This window comes from Pristiophorus japonicus, chromosome 4, assembly GCF_044704955.1.
Source record: "Pristiophorus japonicus isolate sPriJap1 chromosome 4, sPriJap1.hap1, whole genome shotgun sequence".
Lineage (NCBI taxonomy): Eukaryota > Metazoa > Chordata > Chondrichthyes > Pristiophoridae > Pristiophorus > Pristiophorus japonicus.
This window is the reverse complement of record NC_091980.1, coordinates 164731071-164745255: the sequence shown is the minus strand read 5'-3', so window position 1 is coordinate 164745255 and position 14185 is coordinate 164731071. Positions and strand designations below refer to the sequence as shown.

The 14185-nt window shown below is 46.2% G+C and overlaps 1 protein-coding gene across 3 annotated transcripts in view; it reads right to left on the bottom strand.

Moving 5' to 3' along the window:
• Positions 1-14185, bottom strand: part of dnajc17 (DnaJ (Hsp40) homolog, subfamily C, member 17) — a 188757-nt gene that overhangs the window by 14978 nt on the left and 159594 nt on the right. For 2 of the 3 annotated variants that reach the window (XM_070878781.1, XM_070878785.1), the window contains one exon: positions 5033-5203. The exons of the other annotated variant lie outside the window; for it this stretch is intronic. In XM_070878781.1, coding sequence (XP_070734882.1) covers positions 5081-5203 — 123 coding nt within the window. In that variant the 3' untranslated portion in view covers positions 5033-5080. The remainder of the gene's footprint in view (positions 1-5032; positions 5204-14185) is intronic. 3 annotated transcript variants of the gene reach the window in all.

The following is a 14185-nucleotide window of genomic DNA, read 5'->3' as shown; positions in this document are numbered from 1 at the left end:
TCGTCGGGGGGGGGGGGGGGGGGGTGGGTGGGGAGGGAGAAGGCCCGGACGTTGCCAAAGGGAAGGAAGGCCCGGACGTTGCTGGAGGAAGGAAGGCCTGAACGTGAGGGGGGAGGGGGCGGGGGAGAGAATGTAGGGCCCAAACCTGTGGTCGGAGGCTCAATGGACGCAGTCGTGGATCGGGTGAAGCAGCTGAGTCAGTCACGTCCAGTGAAGAGCGAAAGGCTTGGTCGCAGGAAAGTCTAGGCGGGAAGTCTTGGCAGCAGGAAGGCAAGTCCGGCGCTCATAGATGGAGGTGAGGAGCAGGCATGGTTGGGGCAGTGGGCCCAGGTGGTGTCCAAGTTGGCGGATGGGATGGCAGCTCCCCAGGGAGCTCTCCCTGAACAAATTTCCCCCTGGCCACCTGCTGCCATCCTTCACTCTTCCCTCCCCCAATCTCTCTCCTCCTTCCCTCCCCACTGTTTAAGCTCCCCCCGGCCCTAATAGTGGGTGCATTTCCCTTATCCCTAAAATTTATGCTGCAATTATATTCTACTCATGCGAGGGCACACAGCATCAAAAACATTTCTGTTATCCTGTTGTTCCGTTGACGTACTTTAAGACATGACGGCCAGGGTTAATTTCCTAGGCACCATTCAGTGCCTAGAACTGCCTCTGATAATACTCTAAAACTGAACAAGTTAATGAGTTGCTTCAATATTAATCAAAATTTCTAATCGCCATGATTAAGCCTCACCACACAGGAATGCATTTTAAGATTGGCACATTAGAAAGTGAGTGAAGGAGAAGGTGTCCCTTGTACCAGTTGAGGCATTGAGGGCTGAACAGATACGAAAAGGCTCTAAAAATAACCTGTGTGTGTGGGGATGCGAGCGGGAGAGAGAATGAATGAGTGAGAGTGAATGACTGAGAAAGAATGAGGGGGAAAGGGAATACGGGAAGGAAGGAGGTGAATGCACTGCGGGCAAAAGGGAAGGGAGAGGAGGAATTGTTTAAAAAAAAAAGATTTAACCTACTGCATAACAAGTTACTATGAGGCAGTTTCTGTCCATCATTTGTAACTGTGAGGATTTCAAAATGGTGTGCAAGGTGCTTCGGAGAGAACAAAATAAAGTTATTTAATCTTAAGGCATGTGATGTATTAAGATGTTCCCCATGTTATACATTTGCGAAGCATAAAGTGTAATTTTTTTCCTATAAACAATTTTATATCAACAAGAACAGAATGTTGGATAGTAAGCTGCTGAATACAGAATTTATCACACCAGTGACCAGCAACAACATTAGAACAGTTATTTAGTCCCCACTCGTGGCTTTGAGTTCTGTGCCATATAGAGGTTTAAGGGCTAAAGGCCCTTTATTTCTGCCAAGCTCTGAGCAGCCATGTGCTCACAATAGGCCGACGAACTGGGAAAACTGTCAGACTCTGCAAAACATCAAATGGGGTCTGAGCAATCCCAAAGAGATTGTGTGTCAGATCTTGAGTGGTTAGCAGGAGAATAAACAAACATGGAGTAGGTAAAACTCTACTGTACACAGCTAGTCCACTACAAAAAAACACTCCCAACCTCTCAAATTACAAGATCATTTGCATCAGGCAGACTAACTGGAGCTGTGCTTTGCTTATTTAGACGCTCCCTTAACCCTTTCATTCCCAGATTTGTACATTCACATAGATATGTTGCATATAATCAACTCAGAAAAAATGTATAATCTTCAGCATCTAACTTAAATGGACTAGACCACCTTGCTCAATACCACTGTATAAATTCTGTGATGGACACGTTGGTAAGGACCACGGCCTGCATGTCGTCATGAAGCAGGCGGAGGATGGTGACAAACTTTTGGGGGCATCAGATCAGCTTTGCTGGGCAGGCCACATTGTCCGCATGCCAGACACGGCACTCCCAAAGCAAGCGCTCGACTCAGTGCTCCTTCACGGCAAACAGGCCAAAGGTGGGCAGCGGAAACGCTACAAGGACACCCTCAAAGCCTCCCTGATAAAGTGCGACATCCCCACTGATACCTGGCCCAAGACTGCCCTAAGTGGAGGAAGTGCATCCGAGAGGGCGCTGAGCATCTTGAGTTTCAACGCTGAGAGCATGCAGAAATCAAGCGCAGGCAGCGGAAAGAGTGTGCCGCAAACCAGTCCCTCCCACCCCTTCCCTCAACGACTGTCTGTCCCACCTGTGACAGAGTCTGTGGCTCTCGTATTGGACTGTTCAGCCACCAAAGGACTCACTTCAGGAGTGGAAGCAAGTCTTCCTCGATTCCGAGGGACTGCCTATGATGATGATGATTATAAATTCCAATAGATTATTTTTATCTCGAGTTCAAAAAAAGTGTGTGCATGCGTGCGTGAGAGTGAGCGCGAAAATGAATGAATGAGGGAGAAAGCAAAGTCGGGAGGCAAGATGGAGAAAGAGGACTGGAGGAGGGGGAATGCAGTGAGTGTGAAAGGGAGAAGAGCATTTGGTGAATGGGTGAGAGAGAAAAGGAAGAGGGAGAATTCATCTACTACCATTATAAAAGAGAGCTCGATTTGCAAAATTCTGCTGTTGATTGTGAATGCATTCAAAATTACTTGTGATAATAGCTAAATGCTCATCTGCCTCTGATAAAGCTGACACGAATCTGCAGTTTATCTCACACGGCCTTCAAGCACAATTATTTACTGCCAGCCAGCACCATTAAGTGTTAAGTGTTATAACTGTTTGAGGACAGCAGTAGCCTTCCATCTCCCCTCCAACCAGCACTTAAAATGTATTTATCAATCATGTCATTGCCCAGCAGATGGGATGGTGGTGACACCTCTGTGGCTTTGGTCATTACTGCACATGGGGTTTGACCCATTCCTCACGGGGCATCGCCCACCAATACTTGGTGTGGCAACGATTTATGAATACATCACTGGGTACAAACACATGACCTACCACTGCAGCATGTCTATACTTCGCAGCACTGTTCTACTATAACTGACAACGAACCTCTGATTATAGTTCAGACACCCCACACATGCAGTATTGTAAATGGACTGAATCACATTTGCTGAATAAGAGAAAATATGGCTGTGTTTCGAAAGATATGAAGTGTGGTCTGCTAACGGAAGCAGCGCTATCACAATCATTTGGCATTTGAACCACAGCCCATGACTGAAGTAGTAACCTACATGTGGAGTTCTCCTGTTCAACTACAAACACTTGGCAATCAGCCACAAAGTACAATACGTAGCAGAGCAGAGTCACAAAGTTACATAGAATCTACAACACAGAAACAGGCCATTTGACCCAATTTGTCTATGGCTTTTATACTTCACATGAGCCTCCTCCCAGCCCTCTTCATATAACCCAATTAGAATATCCTGCTATTGCTTTCTCTCTCATGTGCTTATCTAAATGAATCAATGCTATTTGCCTCAACTATTCCATGTGGTAGCAAGTTCCACATTTCCACCATTCACTGGGAGAAGGTGGTTCTCCTGAAATCCCTATTTGATTTATTGACTATCTTATATTTATGACCTCAAGTTTTGGACTCCCCACAATTGGAAACATTTTCTCTACGTCTACACTATCAAACTCTTTCATTATCTTAAACACCTCTATCACGTCACCCCTTGGTCTTCTCTTGGAGAGAAAAGAGCCCCAGCCTTTCCTGATAAGTATATCCTCTCAATGCTGGTATCATCCTTGAGAATCCTTTTTGCACCTACGCCAATGTCTCTATATCCTTTCTATAATAGTAAGACCAGAACTGTGCACAGTACTCCAAGTGTTCTAGACAAGTTTAATACCTGTATAACTTACCTGCTTTTCAATTCTATCCTTCTAGAGATTAACTCTAGTGCTTGGTTTGCTTTTTTAAAAAAAAATGGCCTTATTAACCTGTGTCGCTACCTTTAGTGCCAAGTGTTTCTGTACCCCAGATCCCTTTGCTCCTCTACCTCAGTTAGACTTATTATCCAAGCAGTTAGTGGTCTCCTTATTCTTCCTACCAAAATGCACCACCTCACAATATTGAAATTCATTTGCCAATTACACACCCATTGTGCAAGTTTATTCATGTTGTCTCCCTGTATTTTGTTGCAGTTCTACTCAGTAGTAACTGCAAATTTGGTGTCTCGGCAATTTTAGAAATTATACTTCCAATTTCTGAGTCCAAATCATTAATGTAAATGGTGAACAACAGTGGTCTCAGCACCAAACCCTGTGAAATACCACTTCTCAACTTTTGCCAGCCTGAATAACTACCCGTAACAGTTTTCTGTTTTGTAGCCAGCTTGCTATCCACTCTGCTACCCGTCAACACTGAGCAGGTCAAATCCTGCTCAAGATCAAGTTTTGCAATGTCAGTAAAATAATATATGTGTTGTTCAAGGTGAGGAAGATCAGTATTAAGAATTGGAAGACTTTCCATTTCAGGCACTCAGTGTCAACGTCAAACATTTTCCCATCAGTTACAGCATGACTCGATGCAGAGAAAAGGCTCCTTTGCTTCTGACTCATTAAATAATTGCAGCTCAAACTCCTTAATGGTCCTGTGTGACACTTTTCCATTTCTCTCACAAGCCACGTATGTGCCCTCTCTGAATCCAATTGCTAAATCAGTTTGGCGCATCTTGGCTCAGCCTCATCAGGAACTGAACAGAGATTGTCCTCGATGCAGTTCGGTCTCTTACCACCAAAAGACGGAGGAGGTTTATTAGCATTAGATTCAAACTCACATTTCAGAGGTGGAAAGATTGGGGTAGATTTTTGATTTTACCAGCTGGGTGTTCGACAGGCAGGCGAATCGCCAGCTCTTTACAAAATCTGCCCGATTTCTAGCGCATTAATTTTAATTATGGCCAGGCTCTGTGATCCACCTCGCCAGGTTGTTGCCAGGTGGTGAAGTCGAACATCTACCCCATTGTGAGCTATCCCACTGCACCACCAAGCAAAAAACAATAGATTGCTCTCGTCTCTTCTCCCTCACCACCCCAAGTAAGCCCATACTTGGGCAGCGTGGCGAGTGGGTCCATTTTCAGCCGTACCTTATGTTGAATGGGAGTTCGTACTCTTCCCAGTCCTGGATGACAATCCTAGTGTTGCAACATAATAAAAAACTTCAGTAGCAGCCAGAGTTTCCCTTGTATGAGTTGCTTGTCTCGACTCTCGAGGCCCAGACAGACGTGGGTGTGAGATGCACAGGGCGCCATAGTGTCCTTCAGAAATTGAAAGGCAGGAAAGTTATTATTGGAAGGCAGCACAGATTTAAATATTGCCTCTTGCTTCACCCTGTGATTCGTGAGATGAAGGGGTTGTCTTATGAAGAAAGGTTGAGCAGGTTGGGCCTATGCTCATTGGAGTTTAGGAGAATGAGGTGTGAACTTATTGAAATGTATAAGATTCTGAGGGGGCTTGACAGGGTAGATGCAGAGAGGATGTTTCCCCTCTTGGGGCAATCTAGAACTAGGGGACATAGTTTCAGAATAAGGGGTCGCTCATTTAAAATGGAAATGAGGAAGAATTTCTTCTCAGAGGGTCGTGAGTCTGTGGAACTCTCTATCCCGGAGAGCTGGAGAGGATGGATCATTGAATATATTTAAGGTGGAGACAGACAGATTTTTGAATGACAAGGGTTATGGGGAGTGGATGGGGATGTGGAGTTGAGGTCAAGATCAGATCAGCCATGATCTTATTGAATGGCGGAGCAGGCTCGAGGGGAAAAATGGCCTACTCCTGCTCCTATTTATTATGTTCTTATCTTATGTTCTAATGTAATTTTGCCTTTAGGTGACATCGGCACATGGACCCTTTCCAGTAGAAACCCTGCCTGCCTTTTCCCATCCTTGTCGATCACCCAAGCCCATTGTAGCGCCCGAGCTGTCAGCCCAGCTGAGCTCAGCTAACTCAACACAGAGCCTAGATTAAACCTGGAACCTTCTGCTCTGTGAGGCTTAGTATTACTCTGAACAGAGCTTTAACCCACTAGGCCTTTGGAAGAAGCTGTAAAATGGGTGTTTTTTGACTGAGATTAGGTTGAGTTGCTGAATCAATGGCCAAATGGGCTGTCGGTCAAACATTTGCAAAGTTACAACGTTTTAAAATCTGCAGTCTTATAGAAATCCTATACCCATGCACAAAATGATAGATTTGTTCTACATTCATGGTGCCGGCTGTGTATTTATTATCTGTTGAGAAAGTTGTGTTCAACACGATTGCCTAGGGATGAGTCCTATGTGTGAACTGCTTACCATCACCATGGATTGTACAGAAAACAAAAACGCTCGCAATCAACAGGGTCAAAGTTCAAACCCATCGGTTGGCTTCAGTCATGTGTTAGAGAGAATTTCTGGAATGTTCCCTTTTTGTTTGGACCCAAACCAATGCCATAACTGGCTCTGCTTAAACCAACAATACTGATTGTTCATGATATACAGACACTGGGCACTCAGTAGCCCAACATCTACCTTCACTACAGCCTTACCAAACAGGACACTTCATTCAACCATTTCCCAACAGACCAAAATCATTAACCCATCGACTGATGCTAGGTCCAAGGACATTTGTGTCTCCCTGGGTCAACTGTTTTTTTTTTGTATTCAGTTTACATACAGTGATGTTGAAATAAACACGAATATTACTGCTAGTAAATCCACTCAAACACCAGGAACACTTTATCCTATAGAATTAAAACATAAACAAGACGATTTTAAATAAAAACAAAAGCTGAATTTCTGCTTGCTCAATTGCCGACATAGATTTACGGCACAGAAAGAGGCTATTCGGCCTACTGTGTCTATGCCGGCCGAAAAAGAGCTATCCAGCCGAATCCCACTTTCCTGCTCTTGGTCCGTAGCCCTGTAGATTCTGGTACTTTTTAAATAAGATGAGGGTTTCTGCCTTTACCACTCTTTCAGGCGTGAGTTCCAGACCCCCACCACCCTCTGGGTAAAAAAAGTTCTCAACTCCCTTCTACCAATTACAGTTTGCCATATTCCCTGGTTCTTTCCTACTCACTCTCTCTATTCCATTTCACGTTTTTGTTCCATTTTTCTTCTTTTTCTAACCTATTCTAACTTTTCCAAATGTTTTCCTCTTTGTAAATAAAAATCAGCATAAAATATTTTATTTCCTTTGTTTTGTCTTTCTCTGGGTTTCAGCCATCCATCGTCAAGGTTAGAAAAACTGGGATTCTTTTGGCAAAAAGCTGTTTTTTGAAGGGTGTTTTTTCAGTCAATCAAAAGTAGAAATTTGAAAGATTGTCATGGCAGTATCAGATGGTATCCATGCTAAAATTTCACACATTTTTACTTAGCAAACTGGGAGATGAGCAGTTTAACAAATATGCCCATTTGTGAATTGAATGTGTATACCCCTCAGGAGTGCAGAACACATATACCCCTCAGGAATTCCAACCAGGTGCCTTCAGGTGGGTTTCTACCATTCAGCGTACCACCAGCAACTAAGAATCTGTTTAAACACGTGATGCTTTATGGCATGCTCTCATTTCTATTATGCACAACATTTAATACTTTTGTGGCATAATGATACGGCACTTCCTTTACGGAGCTAAACACAAGGAAATCAAGTCAGAGGATAAACCACTTTGGCCGCAGCTCATTCTCCTACCGCGGCCATTCTGAAAGCCCCTACTGGTTTTACCTCGATCACCCAACATGGAAAATGATTTGAAAAATTTCAGTTGGAAAAAAGTTCTTCCCAACGTAACATTTACATTTCACTTCAGCTTTCCTGACTTTGAAGTAATGATCCTGGTTTACCTCATCAATATTCCTGCCAGAATCAGAAGGTGCAAGTTTTGAACCCTGCTCCAGACAGTCTTGGAGAGTGGAGACGGGAGCTCTGGCTCTGAACTCAGGCTCCTTCATCGACCAGGATACTCGCGCCCGGGGTGTGTGGATGCAGCTGTGGGTGTGTGCGTCGCCCCACCCCCAACCCCCTCATTGTGTGCATGGCGGGAGTCCATAAATCACAACTGGCTGGTATAGAGATGGTTATGGGCATGGGAGGAGCCTGTCAGACTGTTAACCAGCCTGTGAATCCTTTCAATACTTCATACTTTTCACCATGGAAAGAGTGTGAACATATGAAAACAATAATCTTATTCATAACATTTAATATTTTATGTACCTCAGTGAGGGTGCTCCTAAGCTAAACACTGCTCCTTTTGGGGGGTGCGGAGGGGAATATGCTTCACTGAACCCAGCACCAGAAAGCTTTCCTTAAAAATACGAAGGGTGGCTGGTGATATATCATGGTTCAAATAAACACCATGTTCTGTAGACTGGGGCAACATTCACTGAAGCTTTGTGATTACACTACACACACTCACAGTCCAGGACTTGAGCATAAAATCTAGACAGACACATCAGTGGGCTCCTCTCCCTGCTAAGGTGGATGTAAAAAATCCCACGGCACTATTGGAAGAGCTCAAGGTTTCTCATGATGGCCTGGCTAATATTCCTCGCTCAACTACCACCACCGAAAAAGATGAACTGAGGTCATTCATTCATTCGCAGCACCTTGCTGAGCACAAACTGGTTGCCACCATTTAGTAGCCCAACAGTGACTGCACTTCAAAAGTAATGGATTCGCTACAAATTGCTTTGGGACGTTCTGAAGATGTGAGATAGCGCTAGTCACGTTGAGGGAGTTTTCCTGAACATTTCTGTATAGAAAATAGGTGCTGGAGTAGGCCATTCGACCCTTCGAGCCTGCACCACCATTCAATAAGATCATGGCTGATCATTCCCTCAGTACCCCTTTCCTGCTTTCTCTCCATACCCCTTGATCCCCTTAGCCGTAAGGGCCATATCTAACTCCCTTTTGAATACATCCAATGAACTGGCATCAACAACTCTCTGCGGCAGGGAATTCCACAGGTTAACAACACAGAAGTTTCTCCTCATCTCAGACCTAAATGGCCTAGCCCTTATCCTAAGACTCTGTCCCCTGGTTCTGGACTTCCCCAACATCGGGAACAATCTACCCGCATCTAACCTATCCCGTCCCGTCAGAATCTTGTATGTTTCTATAGATCCCCTCTCATCCTTCTAAACTCCAATGTAAAGGCCCAATTGATCCAGTCTCTCCTCATATGTCAATCCAGCCATCCCGGGAATCAGTTTGGTGAACCTTCGCTGCACTCCCTCAATAGCAAGAACGTCCTTCCTCAGATTAGGAGACCGGAACTGAACACAATATTCCAGGTGAGGCCTCACCAAGGCCCTGTACAACTGCAGTAAGACCTCCCTGCTCCTATACTCAAATTCCCTAGCTATGAAGGCCAACATACTATTTGCCTTCTTTACCGCCTGCGGTACCTGCATGCCAACTTTCAATGACTGATGAACCATGACACCCAGGTCTCGTTGCACCTCCCCTTTTCCTAATCTGCCACCATTCAGATAATATTCTGTCTTTGTGGTTTTGCCCCCAAAGTGGATAACCCCACATTTATCCACATTATACTGCATCTGCCATGCATTTGCCCACTCACCTAACCTGTCTAAGTCATCCTGCAGCCTCTTAGCGTCCCCCTCACAGCTCACACCGCCACCCAGTTTAGTGCCACCTGCAAACTTGGAGATATTACACTCAATTCCTTCATCCAAATCATTGATGTATATTGTAAAGAGCTGGGGTCCCAGCACTGAGCCCTGCGGCACTCCACTAGTCACTGCCTGCCATTTTGAAAAGGACCAGTTTATCCCGACTCTCTGCTTCCTGTTTGCCAACCAGTTCTCTATCCACGTCAGTACATTACCCCCAATACCATGTGCTTTGATTTTGCACACCAATTTCTTGTGTGGGACCTTGTCAAAAGCCTTTTGAAAGTCCAAATACACCACATCCACTGGTTCTCCCTTGTCCACTCTACGAGTTACATCCTCAACAAATTCCAGAAGATTTGTCAAGCATGATTTCCCTTTCATAAATCCATGCTGACTTGGACCGATCCCGTCACTGCTTTCCAAATGCGCTGCTATTTCATCTTTAATAATTGATTCCAACATTTTCCCCACCACTGATGTCAGGCTAACTGGTCTATAATTACCCGCTTTCTCTCGCCCTTCCTTTTTAAAAAGTGGTGTTACATTAGCTACCCTCCAGTCCATAGGAACTGATCCAGAGTCGATAGACTGTTAAGAGAGTTGCATTAAAATGTTGAGTTTTAAAACGAAGTAAATTCGCACCAGCTTGAAAAGAAAGGCCAGAGGCTTATAAAATTTGGAGAATGAGTCTTAAAGCCCAACACTTGACATGGTTACCCATAATGATCAGGAACAATGGGCCCAAGTTTCCACATGATTTGCGCCTGATTTTTAGGAGCAACTGGTGGAGAACGGACTATTTTAGAAATCGCAATTCTCCACATTTTTTTTTCTGCAGTTCTAGTCAGGTAGAACAGTTCTAGTTTAGAACAGAATTTTTTCTTCAAAAGGGGGCGTGTCCGGCCACTGACTCCTGATTTGAAAGTTTCCACAGTGAAAATGTACTCCAAACTAAAGTAGAATGGAGCCAGTGAAGATTTTTGTAGAACTGAAAAAACCTGTTCTACACATTAAAAAATCAGGCGCAGGTTACAAATTAGGCGTCCAGAACGAGGTAGGGGGGAGGGAAGGGAACTCATTAAATTCGACAATAAATCCTTATTTATACTTCTACAAATATTATACAAATAAATTCAACTTGAATAAACATTTATAAGCCAAGAAAAGATTAAATAAACCATCTTCCTACCTGTGTGAAAGTGCTTCAGCCAGGGAGAATTCTGCAGCCGTTCGTGCCGCTGAGCGGGAGGGGGAAGAGAGAGAGAGAGGGGAGGGAGGGGAGGGGAGGGGAGGGAGGGGGAGAGGGAGAGGGGGAGGGAGGGAGAGAGAGGGGGGGGGAGGGAGAGAGAGGGGGGGGCGTCGGGTCGGGGAACAGGAGCGCGGGTCGGGTCAGTCGGGGGGAGGGGGGGGGAAGCGGGTCTCGGGGCGGGGCGGGGCGGGGGGGGGAGCGGGTGTCGGGTCTCGGGTGGGGGGGGGGAGCGGGTGTCGGGTCTCGGGTCGGGGGAGGGGGGGGAGCGGGTGTCGGGTCGGGTCTGGTCGGCGGGGAGGGGAGCGAGTGTCGGATCTGGTCGGGCGGGGAGCAGGAGCTGGCCGTGGGAGGAGCCTCATTCACGCGAGGCCATTGGGCTAGGGCTAGGGGCTGCGTGCTTCGGGCCCCTCCCACACAGTTCGGCGCCTGGAGCTACTGCACTTGCGTGCCGACTGTAGCGCGCATGTGCAGAGGTCCCGGCACTGTTTTCAGCGCTGGGACCTGGCTCCACCCCCCCACAGCTCATGCTAACTGCGCCGAGGGCCAGAGGAGTAAGTAGGTGGAGAATACCGAGGATTCTTTTAGGCGCCGTTTTAGGCACGAAAAACGGGCGCCCAGCTCAGAGGGGTGCCCGTTTTTTTTCTTGTGGAAACTTGGGCCCATGAAGTGAGCCGTAATTTTGGGTTCAATTTTGCCCAAAGCCGTTTTTTGGCATATTGTCAGAGTTACGCTCGTTTTTCTAGGCCACAACTGCTATAAAAATAAACGTGCCAAGTTTCCCCGTTCTATTTTTTAAAATTGGTGCCGCGCAACCTGTCCTGTAGCCTTGGGGAGGGGGTGGCGGGGGTGGAGCCTAATGTCTGTGCCAAAAAAACAATGCCGCCCCTTCTACGTATGCGCAAGAAAAAAAAAGGACGTTTTTGACATGATTCCAATGGGCGCGTATGTGCAGTACAGCTCCCGGTCTGCAATCAGCCATTTTTAATGTGTGTGAGAGATCTTTGATTGCTGTGTGAGAACTTTAATTATCATTGGAAAAATCAGAGCTGCAATACAAGATACAACGCGGTACAAGGACCAAGAATTTCTTACAGGATGAAATACAGGCACTAGTTACTGTGATTGAGGGCAGATGGCAGGAGCTGGACACCAGCAGAGGTCACATAAAAGTTCCACCCAAAGAAATGAAGAAATGCTGGAACCAACTTGCACAAGATTACTGTGACTATCCCGAGGTCTGGAGGCCAGTGCAAAAAGTGGCAGGACCTTGGTCAAGTAGTTAGTGTAAGTAATATTTTCATTTTTCAATGGAATTGCAATTGTAAATGTGGCCATCTCTATGTCCCATCCAGCAGAAAGACATCCTCTCTAAAAAGTTATATATTCATCTTTGCAGAGGAAAGTGGCACACAACAAATGAGAAAGAACTGGAACAGGAGGAGGCCCGGCAAATCTGCAGCCACTGACACCCTTGGAAGAGAGGGTCGCTGCTTTGATGGGTCCTGCCTGGAGAAAAGCAATCAGTACTGCACAAGCTGGGCCCACACTCGAGGGAGAGAGTAAATCCTGCAAATTCCGCAGTCTGGCTTTCCTAAATGTTAAGTACTGCGCGGGCTAGCCATACTTTGGTTCATGGGGATGTCTCCGTCAGTTACGCTTCGATTGATGCAACGTGCTATCATTCATCAGGTCTACTCATGCCACCCACCCTGCCCCCTCCTCTGCTGCTAATAATGTCTTTTCTGTTATATTTTGCAGAAATTGGGCCAACCCTGACGATGCAGAAGATTCAGACGAGGACGAGCCTGAAGAGGAACATCTTCCAATCCCACCTTCCAGACTAAGAGCATGGGGTGAGAGGAGGGAATGGATGAAGTCTCCACTGTTATACTCACTTTGGAGGAGGTGCAGATGTCGCCCATTGAGGTGCTAGCCCCTTTCCCTGAGTAGGAGTTTGAGTGTTGGTGGGACATTCCATGGTTTTCCACCATCCGAGGCAGGGGATTCCAGTGGGGTGCAGCGAGGCACACCCAGGGCCCCACCATCCCAGACTGCAGGTCCCAGTGGGATGCTGTAAGCCACGCTCAGGGTGAGGAGGGGAAGGAGAGCTCGACCTCGCTCTCCTGAGGTGCAGGATCTAGCAGATGTGGTTCATATGATGGCAATGAGTGGGGAGAGCATTGACCTTACCCATTCACTCCTGGACACCATCAGTGGGGTGGGTGATGAGGTATTGGGACTGTCGGGAGAAGTAAATACACTCTCACCAGAAATGGGAACGCTGTCTGGGAACATGAGGGAGGGAATACCTCAGTCAGCAGAAACAATGTTGGTGCACATGAGGGAGGGAATGTCGCAAGTAGCTGATGTGCTATCAGTGAACATGAGGGAGGGAATGTTGCAGGTAGTTGACACACTTTTGCTCAACATGTGGGAAGGCATGTCACAGGTGGTGAGACACAGTTGGTGAACATGAGGTAGGGAATGCTGGAGTTAGCTGCTGCAATAAGGGAACACGCCCAGACCCTGCGCCCATTGACAGAATCAACTGCCACTCCCACTCCCACTCCAATCCCCAGACCAGTCTCTGAAGAGCCCTGTCGGGCTTTCCAAATTACCAGCTGCCCCCCGCCCCCGCCACAATCATGAAGTGGGCAATACCAGAGATGTTCAAAAGAATAAGCTTGGTACCAACCCAAGAAACACTGCGCCACCGCCTGCGGGCAGGGGTGGAGTCAACAAGACCAAGCGCAACGGGCGGTCTTAGAATAAGATGGAGAAGAGATGGGTGCAGCCTTTCTTTGCTGTTGTTATTATTGTTGTTACTGTTGTAACTGTTCTCAAATTAAAAGTTTTTTGTAAGTTATGTAAATTTACAAGTTTAAATGTTAGTAAGTGATCGTAAATAAAAACTTTGAAGTTTGATACAAGAATATGTTTACTAAAGTACAAACAAATGTTTGTTAAACCTTTGAATAAAACATATTTTAAATTATAACTGCATCATTTGTTCCATTAACACAACATTACGGAACAGGTCCAAATAGTAAACATGATCCATGTGGAATAGTTGCCGCTGAGTCTTCAGGCAGCAAAGCGTTCATGGATGAGCTGCTGGCTCAAGGTTCGAGCAATCGTGAAAGGGGCATGACGGCCCGCCCTCCTCCACCGTCGCGCTCCAGATTCAGGTAGTTGCACGGCTTCCTCATCCTCCTCGTCATCTGCATCTTCCTCCTCAGCATCAGCCACTCTCACCTCAGGTGGGTCTTCTACTACCAGCTGCTGCTGACTCATGATGGCTAAGTTATGCAGCATGCAGCACACAACAGTGAACTGAATGACAATCTCAGGGGAGTATTGCAAGTAGCCTCTGGAAT